General features: G+C 43.1%; 1 protein-coding gene across 2 annotated transcripts in view; it reads left to right on the plus strand.

Moving 5' to 3' along the window:
* The window catches only part of SP3 (Sp3 transcription factor), a gene marked incomplete at its 5' end in the record, with an annotated part of 24,868 nt that extends 7,443 nt beyond the window's left edge, over positions 1 to 17,425 (plus strand). For both annotated transcript variants that reach the window (XM_081917702.1, XM_081917701.1), the window contains 4 exons: positions 4,017 to 5,370; positions 14,115 to 14,307; positions 14,636 to 14,832; positions 15,694 to 17,425. In XM_081917702.1, coding sequence (XP_081773828.1) covers positions 4,017 to 5,370; positions 14,115 to 14,307; positions 14,636 to 14,832; positions 15,694 to 16,010 — 2,061 coding nt within the window. In that variant the 3' untranslated portion in view covers positions 16,011 to 17,425. The remainder of the gene's footprint in view (positions 1 to 4,016; positions 5,371 to 14,114; positions 14,308 to 14,635; positions 14,833 to 15,693) is intronic.
* Positions 17,426 to 27,660: the final 10,235 nt, after the last annotated feature.

A 27,660-nucleotide genomic window follows, 5' to 3' on the forward strand; every position in this document is an offset into this window, starting at 1 on the left:
GAGCTGTAGGTAACTTAAATCTGACTGCTGGTATCTCTGGTAGACTTAGGAATCAGAAATCAGAGTACAGGCAACAACCTATTTACACATGATCATAAGTTTTCAAAACTTAATTTCCAAAAAGAATAGCTTCTCACTTTTCTTTTTGAAGTTATTTTTTCTTATCGCTCCACCACTTAAAAAGATGCACAAACAAAGTCCAGTTGCACTCCAAATTAACTGAGCTTAACATAAATTACTTTTACTGGCCTGGTTCAGATGTTTGCCTGAACATGCTATGGTGACTCCCAGATTCACACACGCCTCTGTCTTCCTTCACATGAGAAGAGGAGAAGAATGAAAGCTTTCAGATTCACCTTTGACCACAGCAGGTTCCGATCTTTGAGGACTAGTTAGTTGAAAGAAAACAAGGATGTCAAGGCGTGGATTCATCCTAGTTTGTTTAACTGTAGTTGGAATGAAGGACAATTCTTTGTGTTCAGAAGTGGCAGCAAAATGCTTTGCTGTAGATACCTGTCCCTGACCGATGGGTTCTTTTCCGTTATTTATACTTTGACTTTTGGAAAATAATTCATCAGAACGTTGAGACTGGTAAGAGCAGGCATAGGCAAATTTGACCCTCCAGATGTTTTGAGACTACAATTCCTATCATCCCTGACCACTGGTCCTGTTAGCTAGGGATGATGGGAGTTGTAGTCCCAAAACATCTGGAGGGCCTAGTTTGCCTATGCCTGGGTAAGAGGCATGCGACCAGATCCGTCGTGACAGGAAGTCCTTGGGACTTGTATCTCACCTGTGTGAAAACTGATTCCTTGTTTATTCATCTGCTGAAAAATATTGAAACATTTCAGACTCTTAAGATACAGTGGATTGGTAGCCATATCCGATGTTTGATGTGGCATTAAAGACACTTGAGAAGATCCAAGGAGTATTGGAAGATGTGTGACTAGCTGGAGTGTTCTGATATCACAGCACTCTACAGCTTTGCTTTTTTCTGCTTAGCTATGATGAAACCAGGGACGCGGGTGGCGCTGTGGGTAAAACCTCAGCGCCTATGACTTGCCGATCGCATGGTCGGCGGTTTGAATCCCCGCGGCGGGGTGCGCTCCCGTTGCTCGGTACCAGCGCCTGCCAACCTAGCAGTTCGAAAGCACCCCCGGGTGCAAGTAGATAAATAGGGAACGCTTACTGGCGGGAAGGTAAACGGCATTTCCGTGTGCTGCTCTGGTGCCGGTTCGCCGGAGCAGCTTCGTCACGCTGGCAACGTGACCCGGAAGTGTCTGCAGACAGCGCTGGCTCCCAGCCTCTAGAGTGAGATGAGCGCACAACCCTAGAGTCTGTCTAGGCAGGGGTACCTTTACCTTTATGATGAAACCATTGCGTTATGGCTGCTCAGTGCAAGGAAGTGCCATTCTGCTCCTTGGAGCACAGGATGTCCCTGGGATGTTTGAAATCTTGCAAGGAGCACGAGAGAGAGAGAGAGAGAGCGCACATTCCCTGTTCAAGCACATGTCCTTTTCTTGATTTTTGTTGTCGGTGCATGAAGTATAAAAAAGGGCAACCTGGTATGCACAACCTAATGTGCAGGAAGGGGCCCGTATAAAGGAGAGGCCCGCCTTCTGACTGGGGGCTGAGAAAGAGAAGCACACTGAATTTAAAGAAATAAGTATGTGGCAGATGGCTAAGACCAGAAATGGTTTGTTATTATTTCCAGTCTTGTCCATTGCCAATCCTTTTCGGAAAATGATCTGAAATGGATCGGTTGTAATGTGAACTTCAGTAGTTCATTACAGTGGAGACTTGGGCCTTTGAAAATTTAGCATCGTCTGCTTTCTACGACATCCTTTTAAACAATTCTATCTCACCTATTTCTCCAGTAAAAACAAAATGAAACCTAACCTTCCTTCCATATTCACTGAAATTAATATTAACAATGTGCAAACTAACGAATCTTAACAGCACAAAAATAACTGAGCCATCAGAAAGTTCACAATTAACCTGAGGCCTTAAAAAAATGTCAGTCTTCATTCTCCTTTTGAAGCAGTGCCGCAATAGAGCCTGATGGACCTCACTCTGCAAGGCTTTAGGGTAGGTGCCGCAACTGAAAAAAACAACCCTGTCCTTCGAAGCACTTCAGTGGTTGAGCTGCAGCTGCTTCTGCTTCTGAGTCTGCTCTTGGAGTACTTTGCATTCTAATGAATACAGCAGCTATTTATTGGGATGCTGTAGCAATGTAACCAAGCTTTAGATCTATTGTGCTAAACTTGTTTGTTTTTTCCTTCGCTATTACTTTGCCTAAACTTTTTTTGATTTTTGCAATCAAACAGTTTTGATTGTATTATCTGGAAACCTCCTTAACTTCTAAAGCGCGCATTGGGAAGACAAGAAAAGCGGCTAAGATGATTTAAGACATCTGATCAGCTAGGATCCAAGTCAGGACAACATTCCACAATGCCGCGGGGATACTTGGAAAAGTGTTATGTTGTAGTCTCACTGCTGGTGTATAAGTAGAGAAGGTTAAGTATCTTTCAAGCCGAAATGATAGCACGTGGTAAATGCTTTCTGTCTGTCACGAATTAATTTAGTACTCTTTTCCCATAATCTCCAAAATGAATTAGTACCACCTTCTAGTGCTGATCAGCACATGTTCTTCATGAAACATTGGGCAGAGCAATCCTGGTGAGTGGTATGGTTGGGTGGAAGGGAAAAGTCTGTGACAGAAAAACTGCCACTTCCTAAGCCTCGCTGGGCTTGGGCCAGCCAGGGCACAGAAGGCTCCGCATTTTGCTTTCTAAAAATAGAACTACATTTCATCCAGAAATGTATATAGTAAATTGTAAACGTATACAGTTGTACCTTGGAAGTCAAACGCTTTGGCTCCCGAATGCTGCAAACCCGGAAGTGAGTGTTCCGGTTTGCGAACTTTCTTTGGAACCTGAATGTCCGACGCGGGTTCTGATTGGCTGCAGGAGCTCTCTGCAGCCAATCAGAAGCCGTACCTTGGTTTCTGAACATTTTGGAAGTCGGACTTCCGGAACGGATTCCGTTCGACTTCCAAGGTCCGACTGTATATTAAATGGTATATAGGTTTTCTTCTCTAATCAACCTGTTGGAAATGGACAGGCCTCTGAATCTATAGTGTCCCTGACATGAATCTTCCCCAGCTCCCTAACTGCAGTCACAGTACAGCTGGCAGAGGAACAATGGCAGCTGAGCTTTCTGCCACTGTGACAAGGAGGCCCTCGTGGAGAGGGAAGTCCATGGGATGCAAAGGATAGAATTGTTCCTGTAAAGTATCTAGGAATTAGCAGCTGTTTACAATGTGAAAATAAGGTTATATATCAAAATTTCAACGCTTACTCATTGTTTCTTAGTCGAGTATATTATAAATTTCCCTATTCGGATCAATTATATATATTAGTTCTATTTTGTGTAGCCCTTGACTCTAAGGGCTCTGTAGAGGAACATCCAGCTCAGTTCAAAGAGGTGGGGCTGGAGGACAGAAAAGGGGAAATATTGTATACATGCAAAATATTCTTTTGACCATGAGAACTGAATTCTCTCTCTGTGTGTATGTATGTATATTCATGTAACTCATAGCAGCCAACCTAAAATTCATGAGTGACACATTTACTGGAGTACGGAGGGGACTTAAATTGTTAGAATGGTTTTATCAAAGATCAGCATAATGAATTAGCATTGGAAGATCCGGTGTCGAAAAGATAAAATACTTGATGTGAGTTTCTTGATGTTTTTCAACCGTTGATTGTCCGGCGATTAACCTTCAGCGTACTAGAGTAATGTAACAGTATGTTGAAATGGTAGGTAAAGGCCACAATGCAGCACAGAGCTGTGTGCGTTCAGGCCTACTGAGGTAAATTAGTTCTAAGTGCATTTGTGTCCAGGTTGCATGGAAGTTGTAAATCGCATGTATGTTTGCAGTTTTACAGTTTGTATGTAATCTAACTTGTAAAATCTACATGTCTTGATTTTCTGTTCTTTTTGCTTCTGTTCAGGCAGGGGATTTGTCATCTGTACAGTTAGCAGGAACTCCAAATAGATGGGAGGTGCTGTCTGCTACGCCAACAACTATCAAAGATGAAGCTGGCAATATAGTACAGATCCCGGGGACCGCCACAGTAACTTCAAGTGGGCAATATGTTCTTCCCCTACAGAGTTTGCAGAATCAACAGATATTTTCTGTTGCATCTGGATCAGATTCGTCAAACGGCGCTGTGCCCAATGTCCAGTATCAAGTAATACCCCAGATTCAGACCGCTGATGGTCAGCAAGTTCAGCTTGGTTTTGCAGCCTCTTCTGACAACGGTAGTGTAAATCAAGAAACCGGTCAAATTCAAATCATTCCTGGCTCCAATCAAACCATCATTGCCTCTGGAACATCTTCTAGTAATATTCAGAATATATTGTCACAGACTGGCCAAGTCCAAGGGGTTACCATTGGCAGTTCGTCTTTCCCTGGGCAAGCACAGGTAGTTGCGAACGTTCCTCTTGGACTGCCGGGAAATATTGCTTTTGTTCCCATCAATAGTGTTGATCTAGATTCTCTGGGACTAAGTGGTTCTCAAACCATGACTGCAGGCATTAATGCCGACGGGCATTTGATAAGTACTTCACAGGCGATGGATAGTTCGGACACTTCTGATAGGACTGCTGAGCAGGTTTCTCCTGAAATGACGGAAACCACCACCGATACAGACTTATTTGTGCCAACATCTTCTTCATCACAACTGCCTGTAACTATAGACAGTACCAGTATATTGGAGCAGAATGCAAACAGCCTGTCTACTAATACTGGGCAAGTACACAGTTCTGATCTTCAGGGAAATTATATCCAAACATCTGTCTCGGAAGAGACACAGGCTCAGAATATTCAGGTCTCCACAGCACAGCCTATTGTGCAGCACATACAGCTTCAGGAGTCTCAGCAAACAACCAGTCAAGCCCAAATTGTACAAGGTATTGCGCAGCAGACAATCCACGGGGTGCAAGCTGGCCAAGGTATATCGCAACAGGCTTTGCAGAATCTTCAGCTTCAGTTGAACCCTGGGACGTTTTTAATCCAGGCGCAGACAGTGACCCCATCCGGGCAGATAACCTGGCAGACGTTTCAAGTGCAAGGAGTGCAGAACTTGCAGAACTTGCAGCTGCAGAATGCCCCTGGCCAACAAATAACGTTGACCCCTGTGCAGACGCTCACTCTGGGTCAAGTTGCAGCAAGCGGGGGCTTGACTTCGACTCCTGTTAGCCTAAGTACTGCTCAGTTGCCAAATCTACAGACAGTTACAATAAATTCCATAGATTCTGGTGGCATTCAGCTGCACTCAGGAGAAAATGCCGACAGTCCTGCAGGTATTTATATCATTATAATGCGTCTTTGTGAAACTAGTCCCTTTTATGCTTTTAACATTGATAAACGTTCACAATATTTTGGGGGGTTCATGGAAGTATACAAGACTTTATGCTGCTATTCTCCCAAGAAATTCTGAAACGTCAAGTTTTGGTTTGCCCTCCTTAAACTGGTTATATCACTATCTGCGATGTCTGAAATTCATTTTTCTGAACTTTATGTTTCAAATGATTATAAATGTCAGAGATGAGATGCAACATAAGCGTGAGTGGGCTTCTGCTGATGCACCAAGGTTTCTCCAGAGGAGTGGAGGGACCCTCTGTAAGCGGTTATGGGGGGACCAATGGGGGCTGGAGGGGGAAGAAGAGAAACTGCAAGTACCATTTTGCCCACCAGTGAATATCATTGGATGCCTCCCATGGTTTAGGAATATCATTGGATGCCTCCTTTATAAATCTAATTGTATGAAGTACTTTTTAATAGATCTATAACAATGGCAAGACAACACGGATAAGGTTAGTTGTTCATTGGCTTGTAGTGCAGAAAACCTTGGACAAGTTTTGACGGATGAAGATCAATTGGGCTAAACAATACAAATGATGCTGTTTGGTATCCAGTTTAGCACCTGCCATATAACTTAGCTGCTCTACTGATTTGTGGAGCAACATTGACGTGTTTTGAAAATGAGCCCGATATCAGAAGAGTTGCTGAGACTCAAACTTTGCAATACTTGTTGCTGGCTTTTACAGAACACTTCGGCCAAAACTTGTACCAGAGCCTATATGCAAATTTTGAAGCGTGGGTTCAGACTGCAGTTTTTTCCGTCGACAGTACTACATTAAGCAAGAGCAGTGCAAATTGTAGTGTAAATTTTGAATCCAAAGAATGTGCAATATTGTACAAGGAGGAAGGTGTTAAATCCAGAAGGAAATACTGATGGTTAATGGGCTCATTTACTGATCGAAGGCTTGAGTTTTGACAAAAGTACAATTCAGTTTCTTGGTTTTCAGTACAGTGGCAAAATAATTTGGGTTAAGAGTGGGAGCAAATCAATTACTCTTGCCAGTGCCACTGACATTCCAATTTGATAGGCAGAGAGAAAATTTTCTTGTAGTTGAAGAGTGGAATCTATTCATTCCTCTCCATCCATGGAAGGGCTTTTAATCCAGTGAATGTTTCTGCTAATTGCCTTGTTTCTCAAACGTGGGTCTGCAGCTGTTGTTGGACTACAACTCAAATCATCCATAACCACTGCTCCTGGTAACTAGGGATGCTGGGAGTTGTAGTCCAAAAACAGCTGCAGACCCAAGTTTGAGAAGCCCTCCTTGAGAAGGAGGGGATTTATTTACCAGTTCTCTTTTCATCTTCCCTTCAGCTTCTCTGCCCTCCACCCCAATTTGCTTTGGGGGGATTAGAGGAAGGTGATATGGGAGACTAAAGGGGAAATTTTGCCACCCCCTTCTGTTCACTGCTAGGTCAAAGACTCTTACTCCTTCCACAACACAATTAGATACAACCCAAAGAAATTAATACTGTACAAATTCTCAGTAACCTTATGAACTGAGAGGCCTAATGCGTGGCTTACATAACCCACACCCCCTTGAGAATTTATTTCGAGGCTGAAGATTGTTAAATACGAAGAAATGAACCCCTAGTTGATTTGTGGCTCTTGTTTTACCTTGCATATGTAAATAGTAGCCAGGATCCAAAGAGAAAGACATGTCCAGTGGAACCCAGGCTTGTGTTTCTGGATTAGCAGCCCCTGCCCACCCCCAATGCCAAATGGCAAACCACTTTAGAAACTCTGCAGAATGTTACAAGCCATTAATTTATATAAAGAAAGTTAAAACAAGCTAACCACTGGGCATATTCCAGCCCTTGCATGCACTTAAATTAAAGCCGTTTCTTCTGAATGCCACCTAACAGCAAAGCTATTGGCCTGGATATACACAGATAGGTAGAATTTGGAATTCTCTGCAGGTGCCTAGCAAACATATATCGGTAAAACACTTAGATCATTTACGGATGGAAGTTCAGTGCTGAGTTAATGTTGGATATCCCTTTGCCATATAAACCAGCTGCAGTTACGAGGATAGTCTACAGTGTTTTCTTTAACAACTGTACTAGATTTAGTAATGTATTATGTCAGAGCCACCTCTTTTTTTGGATAGTGAAAACAAAGAGCCTCATTAAGTGGTAGTTGGGAAATGTGGTCATTCCTTTCCATATTGCATTAACTGCTTTGAAAACGAATTTCAAAATAAAGAATAAGGATAATCTCCCTGGTGCGATGTAGCAGGAAATCTAAGAAACTGCCATGGGCAAAAAACCCCACAAAAAACATGCATACGCACTGCAGTGGTACAGACATGCTCACCCCGCAGTAATGCTGGCATGCGCGCCACATGCTCTTTCTCTCTCCCCCAAACTCCTGGCAGTTAGATTTGAACAAAGTATTTTAGCTTTTTTCAGGCCTAATGGGAAGTGAATGTCCTGCAGAGCGCAACTTGCGGAGGGCGGGGTGTAACTCCCCATCCTCATTTGTAAACTCCAGGAAGATGCCCCACTGCAACAATTAGGTTTTTATAAAGCCCACTGCAACCAATAAAAATGCTTACAAGAGAAAGCTAGGGAAAGAAGGCTCCTTTCAAGCCTAATTATATTGTGGCATAAGGGATGTTTTGGAGCAGAGGGGACATCACAGGTGAGGAGCAAAAGCTTACCTGTGACTAAGCCAGGAGATTTGAAGGGGCACAAGAAAGGGATGCCGTGGGCCCAAGGAAAGGTCTTGGTTAGTGTGCCCCCCCATGCCATGTTGATGTCCCCCAGCACTAGTATAGAGATAAGAACTAAGCTAACCCGAAATTATTAGTGGTGTAAATATTTTTTCTACAAATGAAATGTTAATCTCTTCCCCACACCTTTGCACATTGCTGTTTGCTTGATTATTGCCTGTGTAAGTATGCATTCCTGGAGCAATAACAGGCAATAATAGAGCTGTTTCTGGGTGGAATATTGAAACGAGAACTCAAGGTAAAGGGACCCCTGACTGTTAGGTCCAGTCGTGGCCGACTCTGGGGTTGCGGCGCTCATCTCGCTTTATTGGCCGAGGGAGCCGGCCTACAGCTTCCGGGTCATGTGGCCAGCATGACTAAGCCGCTTCTGGCGAACCAGAGCAGCACACAGAAACGCCGTTTACCTTCCCGCCGGAGCGGTACCTATTTATCTACTTGCACTCTGACGTGCTTTCAAACTGCTAGGTTGGCAGGAGCTGGGACCGAGCAACGGGAGCTCACCCCGCCACCAACCTTCTGATCGGCAAGTCCTAGGCTCTGTGGTTTAACCCACAGCGCCACCCGTGTCCCTCTAACGAGAACTCTAATCAGGGCTAAAGTGGAAAGAATTGCAAACTGTTTCACTCTTTGATCTATCTAAGAATGAAATGTGCACATTGGGTTGGATCAAGATGTGCCCTTTCGAAAAAAAATGGAAGGCCTTATTCCAGTCGCAGAAGGCTCTCCAAACCAGAGTAGGCTCGCACTTGAGGAAGTTGGAGGAAATAATTTTCATTGATTTCTCCTCCAGTCCTGATCATCACCTCCCATGTTGCTCTTGAGAGTCCTCCAACCCTTTAGGTTGCACGGGGCAGAGGGGGCGGGAATAGTCGAAAATCCTCTGTAGCAGATCAGACTCATTGAAATTAATCCTTTGATCAAGACTGCAATACTGTGCAGCCCCTAACGCTAGCATAAGTGGGGCACTTTTCTCCCCTTATGCTAACAGCTCCTCCAGTAACAACTGTGGGTGCTTCTGTGCCAGTCTTGGATCAAACACCATAAGCTATTGGTGTGAAGTCGTTTTCCAGAAATGAGCTGAGATAACGGGCTATCAGGAGACACTGTATTATGGATAGGAAAGAGTTCTTGGCTGCTTTTAGCCAATCAAAGGAAGCATTACTGTACTGAATTGTCGGTGGTCTAGTGATCAGTCTGGCTTAAATCATCCATTATTGTCAAGGCTTGGTCAGCTTTACATAATGTCCATTGACGAGGGTAAACATTGTCACCAACCGTAGCTTGCTTCCTTCCCATCCTGCCCAGTTAAGGGTTATACAATCATAGTTAATTATCTAAAGTACTTGCTCAGTTGTTGACCGAACTAACCTTGGAAAGGTATAAATGTTCAGTTCAATGCTTAATTCAAATCAGTCACTTGCATGGACATTTGACATTTATCTTTGCATGGGTTTCCCTGATTTGCTATCTGTTTCCCAGTTCTGGATTTGGAAATTTCTGTGATTTAGAACCTCACAAGTACGGATCCCGCTTCCATGGAATAGGAACTGTTTAAAAATATACAGTGTTTTGTTTAATTTCAAATTGTCTTTATTTTCTCAAAACAAACACATTTCTATCGGTTATGCTATAGATGTACCTATAGGTCTGAACCTTCTGCACCCACCTATTCACTAAACTCCTCCGTCTTACATCTATTTAGGATTTGTAAGTGAATACAGCCCTAAATTTCTTAGGAATTGCCCTCAAAAGCAGAAAGCAAAATGTGAAGAGCCCATTTGGCATGGTAGGAAGTGATTGTTATTTGGGGGCCTGTTTTAATTATAAAAAAATAGTGTTAAAGGGCTACAATAATTAGTAGAGACATAAGGCTGGGAAAAAAGGCTATATTCAAAGTTGGGCTTATACGGGGCCTAGGTACTGCTGTGGCTTTGAGCTATTTCTAGGTAGTGCATAGACAAGAGAGCAACATGAACAGGGAGCCCAAGATGTGCAGCGTTGCCGGGTCCAAATCTAAAGAGAGTACCAGTACCTTTAAGAGTAAGGTATGGAGGGAATCGTTGGACAGGATCTCTGCAGCACTATGAAAATAAGCAACACCTAGTGAAAGTCTCCTTTCGGTTTAATCTTTTGAAAAATCTGAGCCTGGACATCATAAGGCCACGAGATAACAGCAGTGAGGCTAAATTTTACCAGAAGAATTGCCTGTAAAGCAAAGGGGCGACTCAGAAGTCTGCGCAGGCTCTCCAGGCAAGAAAACAGCTTCATAGGCATGAGGAGCGGCACTAGGCTTCGCGTTGCCTGTTTCCGTCTACATCACTTGCAAGTTCTACCTTCTGAGAAGCACAACTTTTACTAGTGATTGAAAGATCTAGCCTTTTTTAAAAAAAAAATAAAAAAAAATGGACAGCTCAGAAGGTGAAATAAATGGCAAGGTTCATATATGCCTCCAAGATGCTTCTAGAGTAGTTGCTGGTTTTTCCTTTGCCTCTATAGCACCTCTCAACATGCTGCATTCTGTTCTGGTCCCATGGGAAACTTCAGTGCATGCAATACTTTGGGACCCTGGCCAAATAAAGCAATGAAGTTTTAAAGAATGGCTGCTCTTATCTCCTGGATTTGCCTTGACCCCCCCAAGGTATAAACTGCGAATTAAATGAGTGTGGCCGTAGTATGTGATAAATGTACAGATGTTTGTTGTGCAAGCGGATTTCGAGCCGCACAGGATGAGCCTCTCTTTACACTTCCGTGGCATCTGAAAAACCACCCCAGAAACTTCAGGTGGTCCTCCTTCTCGTTATTTGAATCAGCACAAACAAACAGCTGCAGTCAGAAGATAAGTTTCAAAAGCCTGGTGTGTTCCTAGGATTGCTATATTTTGGGTCCCAGCTGTTTGCCCGCACCAATAGTGCATCTCCAGAATTTTCTTAATGATATTTAACAAATTGAGGAAGGAAAGTGAATTTTTGCCTCTAGAATAGTATTTCTGCACCCACTTGCATAGGAGCAAATGGCAATTTTACCTAATTGCTCTAGATTGAAACCTGCTTTCTCTCTTCCCCTGATCAATACTTTTTAACTTTTATTGAGCTACGGCTTATCTGAATCACTCTTATATTTCAAACGATAAATGGAACAAGACGTATTACGACTGTCCCTTTATTTACGGAGTTATGGGGGGCAGCCATATCAGTAGTTTGTACCTGGTGTTAAGGCAAATTCAGGAGATAGAGCAACCATTCTTTGCTTTCTTTGGCCATGTTTGAAATGCAATATCTTGTGAGGAACTGTCCCACGAAGAGAAAATCAGAAACTAGCACACTTTAGGTGCCTACATGAGACTTCTTTTGGCACATCTAAGACTGCAATTTAGTTAAGCCCCATTGAATAAAATGGAACTTCCTTCTCAGTATATAGAATTGCACTGCAGAAGAAACAGCCCAAGTATGATTTTTGAACCATATCTGGAAGTTTTGGTTTCAAAACCAAACATACAAACAGGAAGATTATTAGCACTGGTTGCCTCTCTAGGTAAGTGATTGAGCTGAACCCGTTTGCCATATGTTAACCAAACAAATGCCTGTAACAATTATATTATCTCTCGCCCCTCCCCAAAATTATTGCTGCTATATTTCTTGGACTTGGTTTCTTGTCAGTTTGTAATTTTTCTTCTTGGAATTCCATTTGCAGGCCATTTGCTAGCAAATGGTACCATAAATTAGCAGTACTCTTAGGGTGATTTTTATTTCTGAGTGCTTTTCAAACTTTTAGCAGCTTTGAGTTGCAGAAAGTAACTTATTAAACAACTGACATTTAAGGGCAGAGAGTGCATTATCAAGGAAGCTGCATCTGAGGCGAGTGGTAAATAGGATTGGTAATAGACAAAAAAATAGTCTCACGGCTATCTTACTACTTATAAATGCAAGTAAGGGGCACAGTCCGGGTTTCTCAATGATATTTTAAAAGCCTTTTGGGTGGAAAAATCCAGGCCCCATCGGAGCAGCCGAAAGCCTGCTACTGGCATCTACATTATTGTTCTTCGTTAGAAGTAATAACAGCATAACTTTCCCGTGTTTGGCTTTCCCGTGGATTGGATGGGCATTGGTTCAATCTTCACTTTTCCCCCAACTCCACAGTGCTGAGTCATGAAAGAAGTAGAGCTCAACCCCACAATCATCACTGATAAAGCCTTAAGCTGGGGTTTAACGTGGTTCTGAATCTTCAGTTAGCAGGGAAGAATTGAACAGGTGCTAAACAGAAAATGCCAGGCACAAGAAGTATATAGGAAGTGAGGAGCAAACTTTGCACGCATGCGAATTGCCCTTTCTTTTACCAGTGCGAGTGCTACAACCATAGAGGCAGCTTTGCTTTGGCCGTATCTTCCCAGGAAGTAGCTATTTCATATTTAGCCAGCTTGGCTTCTGGCATTCCCCTGCTCTCCCTAGCAGTGTTAGAAATTAGCCAGGCGCCAGGAGCATTTTGCACCTGACTGTCTGCCACTTGCAACCAAGTGAAGATGCCTGGGCACCACCAACTGGAGGTGCATGCCTGGGGGGTTCATTGGATCTTGACTTGTTTTCACACGCTAATACCCCATCCTATAGAATTCTATCAGTTGTATTTTATCTGCACAATTGGAATGAATTTCAGGCACCAAAATGCTTTTTCTGTGCAGCCTGAGCAGGAGCAGTGAGCGTTGCAGCTACCGTATTTTTCGCTCTATAAGACGCACCCAACCATAAGACGCACCTAGTTTTTAGAGGAGGGGAAAAGGGGGGGGGAATATTCTGAATATTGCTGTTCTGGCTTCAGCAAAGCAATGCAGCCTGCATCCACTCCATAAAATGCACACACATTTCCCCTTACTTTTTAGGAGGGAAAAGTGTGTCTTTATAGAGCGAAAAATACGGTGATTGTTGTAGCTTGTCTTCACTTACTGGCGCTCTCTCCCCCCCCCCCCCCCAGTTGTGAATATTCTTACGTTATGTATGATCCATGTCACCATTAAGAAAAAGAGGTCGGAATAGGCCAATATATATGTAGACTGCCCCTGGATCAAGTGACTTTTCTTCTTTAAGTTCTTTAAGTTCTTAACCTAGCTGAAGATTGTCATTTGAACTAGCCAGATGTTTAACTGATAACCAATCACAGTCATTGAAAAGTATTTGCCGTCTTCCCCAAAAATGTTAACTAGTTATACTGTTTTGGTGATGGCAACCTTGGTTTAAGGAGCCATTTGGCGCCTAGCTTATATATTTGAGTTTTTAACCCTGCTCCCTGGAACCCAGAAATCCTTACTGCTGCAAGTACTGGTTCAAGACGACTTATTTGATCTAATTTCAGGATATTTGCAGTTTGTGATTTTGCTTGCATAATGTCAGTCAATTTGAAATGGTGTACTTTTGAAATGCCGTGTTGTATAAAACAGCTGTTTGGGCAGCAGAGACAGTTCCACTTCAGTGGTGTTCACCTCCCATAGATGTTGCAAAGAGCAATTTTCAGGGTTGTTTTAAACAAGCATTCTTGAAACTTTCTTTTGGCCTTTTTGAATTTCCATTCTGCTTTCAACAAAAGGCATTTATGTGCAAAGAATTCACAGGTTTTTTTCCTGATAATTTCATATTGGGTGGCTTAATAACCTTTATAGCAGGTCAAATATGGCGTGCATATATAGCATGTATTTCCTCCCCCCATCAGAAAGAACTTTTAATGGTGCTGTGAAACTTCTCCGTATTGGTGATCTGAAACCTGTGGCTCATCATCGTGACTCTTAAATGCAGACTGGGCAACAGGGCTATGGATAGCCATAACAATGGCAGGTAGTAAAAGCACCTGACTTTTTAACTGGCATGCACATAGTGCTAAGTAAGTTAAAGGATGAGATCATTATGTGTTGCTTCTTTCGGTTTTTAATAGGCCAGATAACTAATCCCTGTGTTTCTTCTCCTTAGATATCAGGATTAAAGAAGAGGAGCCTGATCCAGAAGAATGGCAGCTTGGTGGTGATTCTACACTGAATACCAATGATCTGACACATTTGAGAGTGCAGGTGGTGGACGAGGAAGGGGACCAGCCACATCAAGAAGGGAAAAGATTGCGAAGAGTCGCTTGCACCTGTCCTAATTGTAAAGAAGGGGGTGGAAGGTACGCACTCCTTGACTTCCCGCGTGGTAAATGTCTTTAAAATAAATGAGGCAAAAGTGAGGGAGCTCATTAATTTCAGCACCTGTAGCTGTGGGGGATGCATGCTTCTGGTACTTTTCAGTGCGAGCGGACAAATGACTGACTGAGGGGTGTGGCTTGTGTTACGATTCTCGGTTTCAGCGGCGACAGCTCCTGCGGCTTCTGAGCCATTGATCCTTGTAAATGTGTGTACCAAGATGTTTGGAATGTGCCTCTTTACAGTTCAGCAAACTGTCCCTATGTTTCTGCCTGTGCTGAGGAACTTTTGTGTTGGTTCGTATTTTAACAGAGGCACCAATCTGGGGAAGAAGAAACAGCACATCTGTCACATACCTGGTTGCGGGAAGGTGTACGGGAAGACATCGCATCTGAGAGCTCACCTCCGCTGGCATTCTGGAGAGCGTCCGTTCATTTGTACTTGGATGTTCTGTGGGAAAAGGTTCACCCGCAGCGATGAGCTACAGCGGCACAGGAGGACACATACAGGTTACCAACATTTGGCGTCTTTACCATTGTTTGTTTGCGCACTCCTTTTGAGGGCGCGGATATCGTGGACTGGTTGGATGCAGAGGAATGGTGTGGAGGAACCCTTTAGGGAACCCCCATGGGAAGACGGCTCAGAGCCCCAGGGGATTGGTGGTGGGATGACCATGAGTGGTCGGAGAAGTCTGGGAGGAGGAGGTGTCGGAAGTTGAAGTGGCAACAGGGCTTAGTGAGCAGGGGGATTCTGTGGCAGAGAGCAGTCCGGAATCAGAGGCGGAAGCTGAAAGTGGGATGAGGGAGGTCAAGAGGCAGAGATGAGTCTGGCTGGTGAAGAGCCACAGGTGGCTTCTCCTGCGGCTGTGACCAGCTCCTGTCCCTGCTAGTGCCCCAGAACCAGGAGAGGCATGGAGAGGGCGGAGGATAAATTAGCGTCATGCAAGCACCATCTCAGATTGCTTAGGGAAAACCCTGGAGAGGAGGGAACCCAGGAAGCTGTGGGAAGGCAGGGACCTTCAGTCTACAAAATTGCCTCATGGGGCGAGACCTGGCACCCCTGTGCAGATCCTGTTTTTCTAATAAAGAGTTCACTTCACTTACTTTGTGTGACTCGCACCTGTCAGCAGGGATGGGGAGGGAGAGCAAAACACCGATCCAGGTTAAAATATGGCTCGTAAGCACTGCTGCTAACATCTGACTGCCTGTCAAAATTTAGCCTGCCGTCGCTTCCTTTTCGCAACAGTGCATTTAAATCGCTGCACAGTTTTCAACCCAAGAAGCAAATCTGAGATATAAGCTGAAGCTTTTGGCTACAATGTGCCCGACGGTATTTTGTGTGAGAGCTTCTGACTTTTATGTTTTCAACAGGTGAAAAGAAGTTCGTCTGCCCAGAATGTTCAAAGCGCTTCATGAGAAGTGACCATCTTGCCAAACATATTAAAACGCATCAAAATAAAAAGGCTATTCACGCTAGCAGTACAGTGCTGGCCTCGGTAGAAGCGACGCCGGAGGATACTTTGATTACTGCAGGCGGAACAACGCTTATCCTTGCTAATATTCAACAAGGTTCTGTTTCAGGGATAGGGACTGTTAATACTTCTGGCACCAGCAATCAAGATATTCTTACCAACGCTGAAATACCTTTACAGCTTGTTACTGTTTCTGGAAACGAGACAATGGAATAAATATTACACAAGATACCTATTAATTGTGGTTATTTTTATACAGTAGTGAGAAAAATATTGTTCCTAAGTTCTTAGATATCTTTTTATTGATGTGCAAAAATTTTTGGATTGACAGTAACTTGGTTATACATGACACTGAAATGCCTTACTTTGTATGATATTCCATAGTATATTAAAATGGTAAAATTGCATGGGTTTTGTAGGTACTTTTGGAATCTAGAAGAGATTAAATTTTACCAACTTGTATAAAAAAAAAAATTTAACGATGGAAATGGTAGTCTAATCAAATGCATCAATCCTTTGTGGTTTAGTGTAAAAATGAGAACATGTTGGTATTTATCTATTGTAAGATAAAAGTTGATTGGTGAAAGAAATCATGTTATGATAAAGAAAGAAATTTTGTAATTTTCTTGACGACTGGAATTTTTATTATGCATAACTGACAAATCAAGTTTCCAAGCAAATGTTTCATTGTATAGGCTTTACTTAGCTCATCAAGTTGTCATTTTGAAGCTAATTATTTTAATTAGGTTAACTATGTACAATATTTTAAGCATAACTCTCGTAAGATTTTGAGAAGTACATTTTAACATGGAACTCTAGGGATAGTTACCTTTTAAATCCTGTTGAAAAGCCATGTTTAAAGGTTTAATTTTGCCAAAATAATGTATTGTTAATATTCTTTCAGTAACTAATTTGGACAATATAACCAATATTTAAAATTATTCAAAGGCTTAAAAGAGAATAGGTTGCAGCATTTTGGGTGGTGAAGCAAAAATTAAAGGTGCCCTTTTCTTGAATATTGGAGGACCAAAAACTAAGGGGTGTCCGTTTCAACATTGGTTTTTATCTAATCTTGTCTCTAAAAACATCTGTCTGCCAGGGCCTTAAAAGCCATCATGTAAATTTCCAGTTAAAAAACAAACATATGCAAATAATAGAAATCAGTCCTACAGGGACAGTACTCCAAACTATATTAATATTAGTCAATAGTGAAATAAGGGTTTTTACAACGCTTTCTTCTGCCAAGCTTTTGGTTAGCTCTACATTTAAATGTCCACATCTTTCCTTTATGCTTCTTCCTTAAATTGTATGTATCCAGTACATTTAAGTGATAAACATATATGTTTTTTATTACGCTGAATTCTTTTTTATTTTTTAATTACTGTTTATATTTTCAATAATAGAAAAAAAAATGTACACACATAATTTGCATAGCCGGTCTGTAAGTGCGCTACCCATTTTACAAGGAAAAGGAAAAGAACAATAATTAACACCTGTTCACTATTTACAAACATTTGGGAATCTGTTTATTTGTTCAAACCACCTCAAATTTAAAGGCTACCTTATTGTACGTTTAAAATGTATTATAACAGTGTGGTAGTTAATAAAACACTATTTTTTTTTCCTTTTGACTTGGGATTTCTGGTTTTTCTTGGCCTATTCCGTAAGAATGAAAAATGACCTGTTGCGGTTTATATGCACTAGGTGTGTGTGTTTGCAGTTTTCCAATGGAACAAATTTCTGAAATGACAACAGACCCACACAATTCTTCCCTCACACCTTATTCACTTGGAGAAATAAGCAGTGTTGCCAAATATAGCCATATGGACTCTTGTTATATACTTTGCTTTGGAATTAAGTCTTTACTCATGTTTTCAATGGGCCTTTCACCACGAAATATTGAAATCCTTTCAGAAATTTGGTGGCCCTAAGGTGATCACCTCTTTAGCTTCTCTTTAGGGATCACTTTAGGGGCACCAGTACATACAACTGGCACCGCCACACGGTCTCTGACATGCCATGATACATACATTCTGGGCAAAATAAAAATAAAAAATGCTCGGTGAAATAGCTTGACTTTGAGCCAGTAATGATATTTACCAGTATCTGTAGCCTATCGGCAAGGGGAGGGAGTAGGTCTGGATATAACCTTTGCTTATACAGTGGTATCTCGAGTTAAGAACTTAATTTGTTCTGGAGGTCCGTTCTTAACCTGAAACTGTTCTTAACCTGAGGTGCCACTTTAGCTAATGGGGCCTCCTGCTGCCGCTGCGCCACCGGAGCCCGATTTCTGTTCTCATCCTGAAGCAAAGTTCTTAACCCGAGGTACTATTTTTGGGTTAGCAGAGTCTGTAACCTGAAGCGCCTGTAACCCGAGGTACCATTGTATCCTCCTTTGCTTGTCCCCATCCTCATTTAAGTTTATTTAACTTTTCTAGTAGGGCAGTTTCCCATACCTTTTGGTGTCATTGGTCTATGTTCACTCCTGATAGGTGTTTTGAATGTTTTTAAAGCAGTGTATCTTAACTGAAAAGGTACTTCAAGGGACGCAGGTGGCGCTGTGGGTTAAACCACAGAGCCTAGAACTTGCCGATCAGAAGGTCGGCGGTTCAAATCCCCGCGACAGGGTGAGCTCCCGTTGCTCAGTCCCTGCTCCTGCCAACCTAGCAGTTCAAAAGCACATCAAAGTGCAAGTAGATAAATAGGTACCGCTCCAGCGGAAAGGTAAATGGCATTTCCGTGCACTGCTCTTGTTCGCCAGAAGTGGCTTAGTCATGCTGGCCACATGGCCCGGAAGCTGTATGCCAAATCCCTCGGCCAATAAAGTGATGAGCGCTGCAACCCCAGAATCAGCCACGACTGGACCTAATGGTCAGGGGTCCCTTTCCCTTTTTACTCAAGCCAAAAACACTAATGAGATACACCAGTGGTTTTCAACCAGTGTGCCGTGTGGCACCCTGGGGTGCCTTGAATGATGGTCAGGGATGCCACGGGCAACACTGACCTCTTTCCCTCTTTCTTTCCCTCCCTTCTCTGATGCCTTCTGCCTCCCCGAGGCGAATAGTACCCGTGGGCTGACGATGGGGTGCTTCCCAAGACTCTGTGGGACATCTCAGAGACCAGAGGTGACAGCTGCGGCTGCCCTGAGGACTCCCAATGAGAGAGGAGAGGAGGCTGAGGGAACACTCCACAAGCATGGGTGTTTGGAAAAGGGCGAGAAGCTGCCAGCTCTGTAGGCAAACGGTGGCATAACTGGGCTCCTGAGCCCCACAGGGGTGCCACAGAAAGAATGCAATTGGTCAAGGGAGCCGTGGACACAAAAAGGTTGAAAACCTTTTGAGTTACACTAAGGGAGGTTTTCTAGTTGGCTGCTTTCTCTAGGGTGTTGCACGTTATCCCCAATGATTGTGTTTACGTTCTGATCTAGGACCTTTCCCACTTGGGCCTGTCCAATCACAGGATGACTCCACAATTTCCCCAGCCAAGTTGGTTGTTGAGCAATAAATCTCTAGGAAGTTAAAATAATTTGAGATTATTATTGTTGTTGTTTAGTCGTGTCCGACTCTTCATGACCCCATGGACCAGAGCACGCCAGGCACTCCTGTCTTCCACTGCCTCCCGCAGTTTGGTCAAGCTCATATTGGTAGCTTCAAGAACACTGTCCAACCATCTCATCCTTTGTCGTCCCATCTTTCCCAACATCAGGGTCCTTTCCAGGGAGTCTTCTCTTCTCATGAGGTGGCCAAAGTATTGGAGCCTCAGCTTCAGGATCTGTCCTTCCAGTGAGCACTCAGGGCTGATTTCCTTCAGAATGGATAGGTTTGATCTTCTTGCAGTCCATGGGACTCTCAAGAGTCTCCTCCAGCACCATAATTCAAAAGCATCAATTCTTAGGTGATCAGCCTTCTTTATTGTCCAGCTCTCATTTCCATACATCACTACTGGGAAAACTGTAACTTTAACTATACAGACCTTTGTTGGCAAGGTGATGTCACTGCTTATTATTATTATGCCACCTTCTCTCAGGTGGCCTCATATTGATGCACTGGCCAGATCTGAACCCTCAATTTCATCAAGGTATCTGCATCGTTTGTCCAAGTTCCATGCCTGATTGGAAGCTGAAATGCTCAGGAGGTTGTTATATTTAAGCAGAAATCACTACCAGTCCTGAGGTGCTTACAGTAAGAAAATTAGGCTCTGTGTAAGAACATGAGCTAGTGTATTGCTGTTAAAAGTGCTCGCAGGGGCAAGAAACAATACTCCCAACCATAGATGGAATAGTGTCGGCCAACAGGCACCCCAGAAGGTTGGGAAGTATGCATGTGAACAGATAACGTCTGTCCTACTTCCATGCACCCAACCATCCGCCATAATAAGATTTGTTCTTTAGCTCCACGTAGGTCACACTCCTGCCTCGTATTCTAATGGGATAAAGAAATCAAAGCCGACTGTGCAGTTGGGAGCAGATACAGTTGTTAATATCGCCCATCAAGTTTTATAAGATGAAGTAAATGAGCTTTGGATTCGGGTGGCGCTGTGGGTTAAAGCACAGAGCCTAGGACTTGCTGATCAGAAAGTCAGCGGTTCGAATCCCCGTGACGGGGTGAGCTCCCGTTACTCGGCCCCTTCTCCTGCCAACCTAGCAGTTCGAAAGCACGTCAAAGTGCAAGTAGATAAATAGGTACTGCTCTGGTGGGAAGGTAAACGGCGTTGCTGTGCGCTGCTGGCCACATGACCTAGAAGCTGTACGGCTCCCTTGGCCAATAAAGCGAGATGAGCACTGCAACCCCAGAGTCGGCCACGACTGGATCTAATGGTCAGAGGTCCCTTTACCTTTTTAAATGAGCTTTAGGCAGCAAGGGGAGAGGAGGCAAAATGGACTCTCACCTCCCAAAATCAGAAGGCCACTAAAGTGTGTGAGTTGCTATCAATGGGGAAATAAATAAGGAGTGCTCTACAGGAAGACAAAATGGCGGCGCTGGTGGCAAGCAGAACTTTGTGAGTCAGGCGGAAGCACAAAACACACAGTGCAAAGGGAAGGTACATTTTGTCCCTTCGGTGTACAATCCTTCTCTGTCATGTTGTGCATTAGGATTCTATAGTACTTAGACTGCTGAGCAGCCTGTGATCTCGAGAGAGGAACTGGGGACTTGTGACAGCCCCAGGGGTGTGGAATTTGTGTCGCTGAATGGTGCTAACAATTTTAAAATGTGTTAATGTGATCCTGGTTTCCACAAAAAACGAAGAAAAACAGGGCTGATGATTAGTCCTTAATACGATTGTTCTTTCCCTCCCTCCTTTTTTGAAAAAAGGTAAAGGAGTGAAATAGCTGAGGTGCTGTGATTAATAATTAACTGCACTGTGGTACGTTGTCAGATTTTCCATATGTTTTCATACCAATTTTGATGTAGGCAGTGTGTCCTAAATATATAATTATTTAACAGCTTGGAATGGCGCTGAAGGAGCCCCCGTTGCACAAAACATGCATTTGCAAATAATAGCTTTGTTTCTTGCCCTATTTTTACTTTAATTAGTTGAATATTTACCTGGGGCACTGAAATGGGCTACTTTTTTGAAAAGGTTAATTAATTCTAATTTTTTAATTAGCCACGTTATTATGTACTTACTCAGACTGAGTCCATGACATTATTATATAGGTTTAATTTAAAATGTTAAAATCTCAGAGCCATTCAATCAATAACTTGCACTAGGGGAGCTGGCTTTTCCCTTTTTTATTATTTTATTTTGCACTCAGTTTTGAACTCCTGGAAATGGTACAGTAAGAATGGTTAGCAGTGGACACCCAGATGCAGACGCAAAACCTGATGCAGCAGTGGAGAATCTGTGGCCTTCCAGAGTTTCTATTACCCCGGCCATCACTGATGCTGCCTGAGGCTGATAGAAAGTCCCATAGCACCTGAAGGACCACAGTTTCCTCATCTCTGCCTTAGGAGAAACATCCAGATGATAAGAGCTGTTCAGCAGTGCACTCTCTTTCGCTGGGAGCAATTCAGCAGGAACTGGGCAGCCACCCATGAGGGATGCTGTAGTTTCATCATCCGTTGGAGATCCTGCATTGAGAAGAGGGTTTGACAAGATGCCCTTTAAGGCCTCTTTTGATTGTAATGTTCTCTGATTTAAAAACAAACATAGTGCAATTTCAACAGCCTATCAGATCTACTGATCGGAAGGCTAATTCCCTATGCAGCTCTCAGTTTGGTTTATTTGGGCCAGTTTTTAGTCTACAACACCATACTGTGCTAATTCCTTATAAAGAGTTGCTGATAACTGTGAGAAGCTTTGAAAGGAGGTTGGGCTGCCATTTTGCAACATCACCCTTGAGAATTAAGCTAACCTTTTGAAATAAGTTCTGAGCCAAGTTTAGAAGATGCCGAGCAAATGTAATGTAGAAGTCACAGAGGTAGCTTGCAATACACATTCTAATGTGGCATTGGACTGAGCCATATGCTTATAAAAGGAGAAATTATTTGAAGAGGGTAGGTCACGGGTCTTGGTGCATGGCTGTTTTTTATGCACTGTAAGTACTGCGTAAATATTGGCTATTCATGGAGTCTGCAATACCCAGCCAAATAGCTATGCACTCTGCAAGTCGTGAGTTTCCTAAGTGGCAGAATAGCTGATGTTTACACTTGCAAACATCAATATGGCGATTTAAGATGGATTTGCACACCGGAGTGCTGCTTCTGTATTACTGTGGGAATGTGATATTTGTAGGAGATCTCATACGACGTATTACATATAGTATTACTTATTATACGGCCATTTTCAGAAAATGCTTTTGGGACACAGAATAATGGAAAACAGAAGAAGAAAAAAGCGCCTGATTGTTGTTGTTTTTTTAAAAGCTAGGATAAAATTGCCTGTTTCTCTTGGGAATCCACCAAACATATTGTGTCATCAGCAGGGTGAAGACATAGTGGCAGCTGTGCAAAGGGAACAGATCGACATGCGCTGCTTTTTCATATTATTATGCAACACTTTGGACAGGAAGTTGATCGGTTGTGCAAAATGAATGCTCTGGCAGACTGCTAGGCCTGTGAATGAGTGATTTCCAGAGAACACAGGCTTACAGTCACTATGGTGGTCCATTTCCCCTTGAAACAGTTTCTGAACCTTGTGAAAAAGATGAAACAGCTGAAAAAGAACTCTGAAGATTAATATGCATAATTTTTCTTTTCCTTTCTTTAGTTTTTGTTATTGTTGTTGGATTGAACTATGTATAATAATGTAAAACCCCGTATCTGTTTTGAACATTTTGCAATACCAGTCCCTCATTCTGGGTTTTTTTTAAACCAAACAAACAACATGCTTTGATTGGAAGCCACCACCATAAGTAAGATCTCCTTGCCCTGAAGATGGCTTCAGAATGGAATATGTTAGACATTTTCTTCCAACTAAGTTTTCCAGTTCTGAGCATTGTTTTGCAGTAAATTTAACTCTTTTTCTATTAGGTTTGTTTTTGAGTGGGGAACATGCAGACTGACCCACAAACGTACCGGTACATAGTTCAAATTGCTGAGCTGAAGTGGAAAAACTTGTTGGACAGATACTGTATTGTTATAAGGCAAACTGTTAAAATTATCTTTGTTCCAATTTTCTGCAGCAAGTTAGTGAAGATCAGACATATCCATTCTTAAGGAAACCAGCCCTGAGTGCTCACTGGAAGGACAGATCCTGAAGCTGAGGCTCCAATACTTTGGCCACCTCATGAGAAGAGAAGACTCCCTGGAAAAGACCCTGATGTTGGGAAAGATGGAGGGCACAAGGAGAAGGGGACGACAAAGGATGAGATGGTTAGACAGTGTTCTCGAAGCTACCAGCATGAGTTTGACCAAACTGCGGGAGGCAGTGGAAGACAGGAGTGCCTGGCGTGCTCTGGTCCATGGGGTCACGAAGAGTCGGACACGACTAAATGACTAAACAACAACAACAACAACAACAAAATATACCGTATTTTTCGCACCATAGGGCGCACCGGACCATAGGGTGCACCCAGTTTTTTGGGGGGGAAATAAAGGGGAAAAAATTATTTCCCCCCCACGTGCGGGGCTGGGGCGGGGGAAGCTAGAGCTTCCCCCGACCCCAGCCCTCAAACAGGCAGCTCTCCGCAAGCAGCGGGAGCGCTCCCGCTGCTTGCGGAGAGGTCCGCGAAGCCTGGACGCGCTGAGCTCAGCGCGCCCAGGCTTCGGCATGCAGGCACCTCTCCGCAAGCAGCGGGAACGCTCCCGCTGCTTGCGGAGAGGTCCGCGAAGCCTGGACGCGCTGAGCTCAGCGCGCCCAGGCTTCGGCATGCAGGCACCTCTCTGCAAGCAGCGGGAGCCCAGCGCTGGGCTCCTGCTGCTTGCGGAGAGGTGTGCGAAGCCTGGAGAGCATGAGGGGTTGGTGCGCACCGACCCCTCTCACTCTCCAGGCTTCAGCGAAAGCCTGCATTCGCACCATAGGACGCACACACATTTCCCCTTCATTTTTGGAGGGGAAAAAGTGCGTCCTATGGTGCGAAAAATACGGTACACACTGAAATTCAGCAGTTTGGTAATCAGGCTGGTAATTAGATCAACTCACAAAATATTCAGCTTAATAAAGATCCCAGAAGGCAAATATATATATATATATAAAATTGACAGAAATATGGAGAAAGAAAAGGCAAAATATTACATGGATTTGCAATCAAACAACCTTAGGGAATCATCCCCAATAATCAGTACAAGGATTCTAGAAAAGAGTAGTTCTTCTCTGAATTTTAGCGTCACAGACATGGCAAGTCACTTTGTGCATGATCATAGCATCTCATACTTCAGACATCCTTTCTTTGTGACTCAGAGTTTCCTGTTGCTTCCAGCTGCTTGCCAAGCTCTCAGAAATAAACAGCGCAACAGGGCTTTGTGCAGGGTTAGGGGATGACTGGATTCTATCCCATGCAACAAAACCAATTCAGGATCCATTTCGGTTAAACAGTACAGTGCCGGATTTACATATAAGCTAAACAAGCTATAGCTTAAGACCCCACTCTCTTGGGGGCCCCCAAAAAATTAAAGGGGAAAAAACTGGAAGTACAGTTCCAAAATACAGTGGTACCTCAAGTTACATACGCTTCAGGTTACATACGCTTCAGGTTGCAGACTCCGGTAACCCAGAAATAGTGCTTCAGGTTAAGAACTTTGCATCAGGATGACAACAGAAATCGTGCTCCAGCGGCGCAGCAGCAGCAGGAGGCCCCATTAGCTAAAGTGGTGCTTCAGGTTAAGAACAGTTTCAGGTTAAGTACGGACCTCCAGAACGAATTAAAAAAACAAAAACCTACATACAGCAACAGTGTTTTGTGTTGTATAAGCTCCTATGATGTAAGTAATGGGCCCCGCCTGCTAGCCTGCTCCCAAAAATATCACTGGTAATTATTTCACTATTAATATACTTCTTAATTGTATTTCAGTTCAACAATTACTTTAATAAAATACATACTTTGGTATGTGCAAATAGCTTTGGATACCTATTAGGTCCATAACTTACCATATAGCATATATTCAACACAAAATTTGTTGTTGAAAAAGGACAGCTGGACATGCAAAGGGCCCCATGACCTTCAGTAGCTTAGGGCCTCATCAAACCTAAATCTGGCCCTGAAACAGTATAAGGGGTTCTCCATATATCATGTTTATTGTGAACAAATGAGGAGATGTGCTAATGATGCTGTTGGCACACTAAGACATGATCCTGCTTTCAATACTGTTCTGTGCACCCCAATATTTTTAGAGGGACAGCTGCTTCCTTTCCAGTCAGTGCCAATCCTGTAGTTTCTTGCTGAAACCTTGTAACCTCTGGCAGGAGGGGTGTGATTCCTCCCTTGGAGCAGGTGAGGGTCACCTGCCTCATCAGGCCCAGGTGCTGCAATCAGCCTGCAAAGTCCAACAGGGAAGCAGAGCTGAGGGCTGTGTCTCCTCAACTGCTCACATTGATAGGCCTCAGCTTGGATTTTCCAGCATCTCTGTGGGACTGTGGTTCGGCTTGGGCTTTGGAAACATGGATGGACCCTGGACTGAGTGAACTGACATACTGGACTGACATGCTGACTATTTGCCAGGTAGGCCAGCAGTTCAGGACACTAGAAAAAGTAACACTGCATGTGAGAGCCTTATGTGGAGCCAGTGTGGAGTAGTGGTTAAGATCGGTAGACTCGTAATCTGGGGAACCGGGTTCGCTTCCCCGCTCCTCCACATGCAGCTGCTGGGTGACCTTGGGCTAGTCACACTTCTTTGAAGTCTCTCAGCCCCACTCACCTCACAGAGTGTTTCTTGTGGGGGAGGAAGGGAAAGGAGAATGTTAGCCGCTTTGAGACTCCTTCGGGTAGTGATAAAGCAGGATAGCAAATCCAAACTCCTCCTCTTCTTCAAACTCTTATGTGATACAGCAAAAGCAGTTTAATTTCAAGCAACATGGTGAGACTTTATTTCATAGACCACTTTGGAACAATTACAACAATCTTTGTTGGACATTTGGAATATATGGTTCTGATGTAAAAAACAACAACAAACAAATAACATTTGGGAACAATATTATTTATTTGGCGTTTACTGGTGCCCTTGAAAAATATGAAAGGTGTACAATATGCTTATGACCTCCTCTTGTTTCATTACATTGTTTTGTATTTTACAAGTTTTTTCATTTTCTTTTCTAAAATCTGAAAATCAACAAAGGTTATTTGTTATTGTTAAATGGTTGATTTTTGCTTAAAATATTGTTAAGTTTTGAGTTGCTGTGGCATAAATGTGACATACATTTAATATATGATAATATTTGAAAAATCAATTAATTTCTTTTTTTAAGGACATGTTACAGAATATACCCCCTCACACAAAATACTAGTTTGAAGGGTCCCCAAGATGTTATCCCATGTAAGTATCTTTCGAAAAGGTCTGTGCCTTACTAAGTAGGAATAAGCGTTTAAGTGCAGGGAGCACTTTTACCTTTATACAATCATGTACACCTGTTCTGTGACAATTGTATTCACATGATTGCAACCATTGAGATAAGACACTTAATCAAGTTACTTAAGCTGTACTAGAGGAGATATGATTTAAAATTATGAATAATGATTTAGATGGATCAATGAAGGAAGATTAAGTCTATATGATTAATTGGAGAAATGGTCAGCTAAACGTCTCAACAGGAATTGAACATGCACAGTCGATGGAAACAGGAATGGATGGAAAAGCATTAGAAATTAGGAAAAGGTATTTTACTGTGAGCAGCAAAGGAGGGAGGGGAAAGAAGCAATTTTTGAGGCGGAGCGGAAAGTCAATTTTTAATAGCCAAGATTAAGAGCATACATTTTGACCTGAGCTGCATGCATCCCTCATTAGAAGAGCCCTGTTTGCCCCCAAACTTTTCTCCACCCCATTTTAAATGTTTAATAATAATAATAATAATAATTTATTACTTATACCCTGCCCATCTGGCTGGGTTTCCCTAGCCACTCTGGGCAGCTCCCAACAGAATATTGAAAGTGCGATAAAACATCAAACATAAAAAACATCCCGAAACAGGGCTGTCTTCAGATGTCTTCTAAAAATCAGATAGTTGTTTATCTCTTTGACATCTCAAGAGAGGGTGTCCCACAGGACGGGCGCCACTACCAAGAAGGCCCTCTGCCTAGTTCACTGTAACCTCACTTCTCTCAGTGAGGGAACTGCCAGAAGGCCCTTGAAGCTGGACCTCAGTGTCTGGGCTGAACAATGGGGGTGGAGACACTCCTTCAGGTATACTGGGCTGAGGCCGTTTAGGTCTTTAAAGGTCAGCACCAACACTTTCAAATGTGCTCGGAAATGTACTGGGAGCCAATGCAGGTCTT

Source organism: Podarcis melisellensis, assembly GCF_964234715.1.
Source record: "Podarcis melisellensis genome assembly, chromosome: 1".
In the NCBI taxonomy this organism is placed as follows: Eukaryota; Metazoa; Chordata; class Lepidosauria; order Squamata; family Lacertidae; genus Podarcis; species Podarcis melisellensis.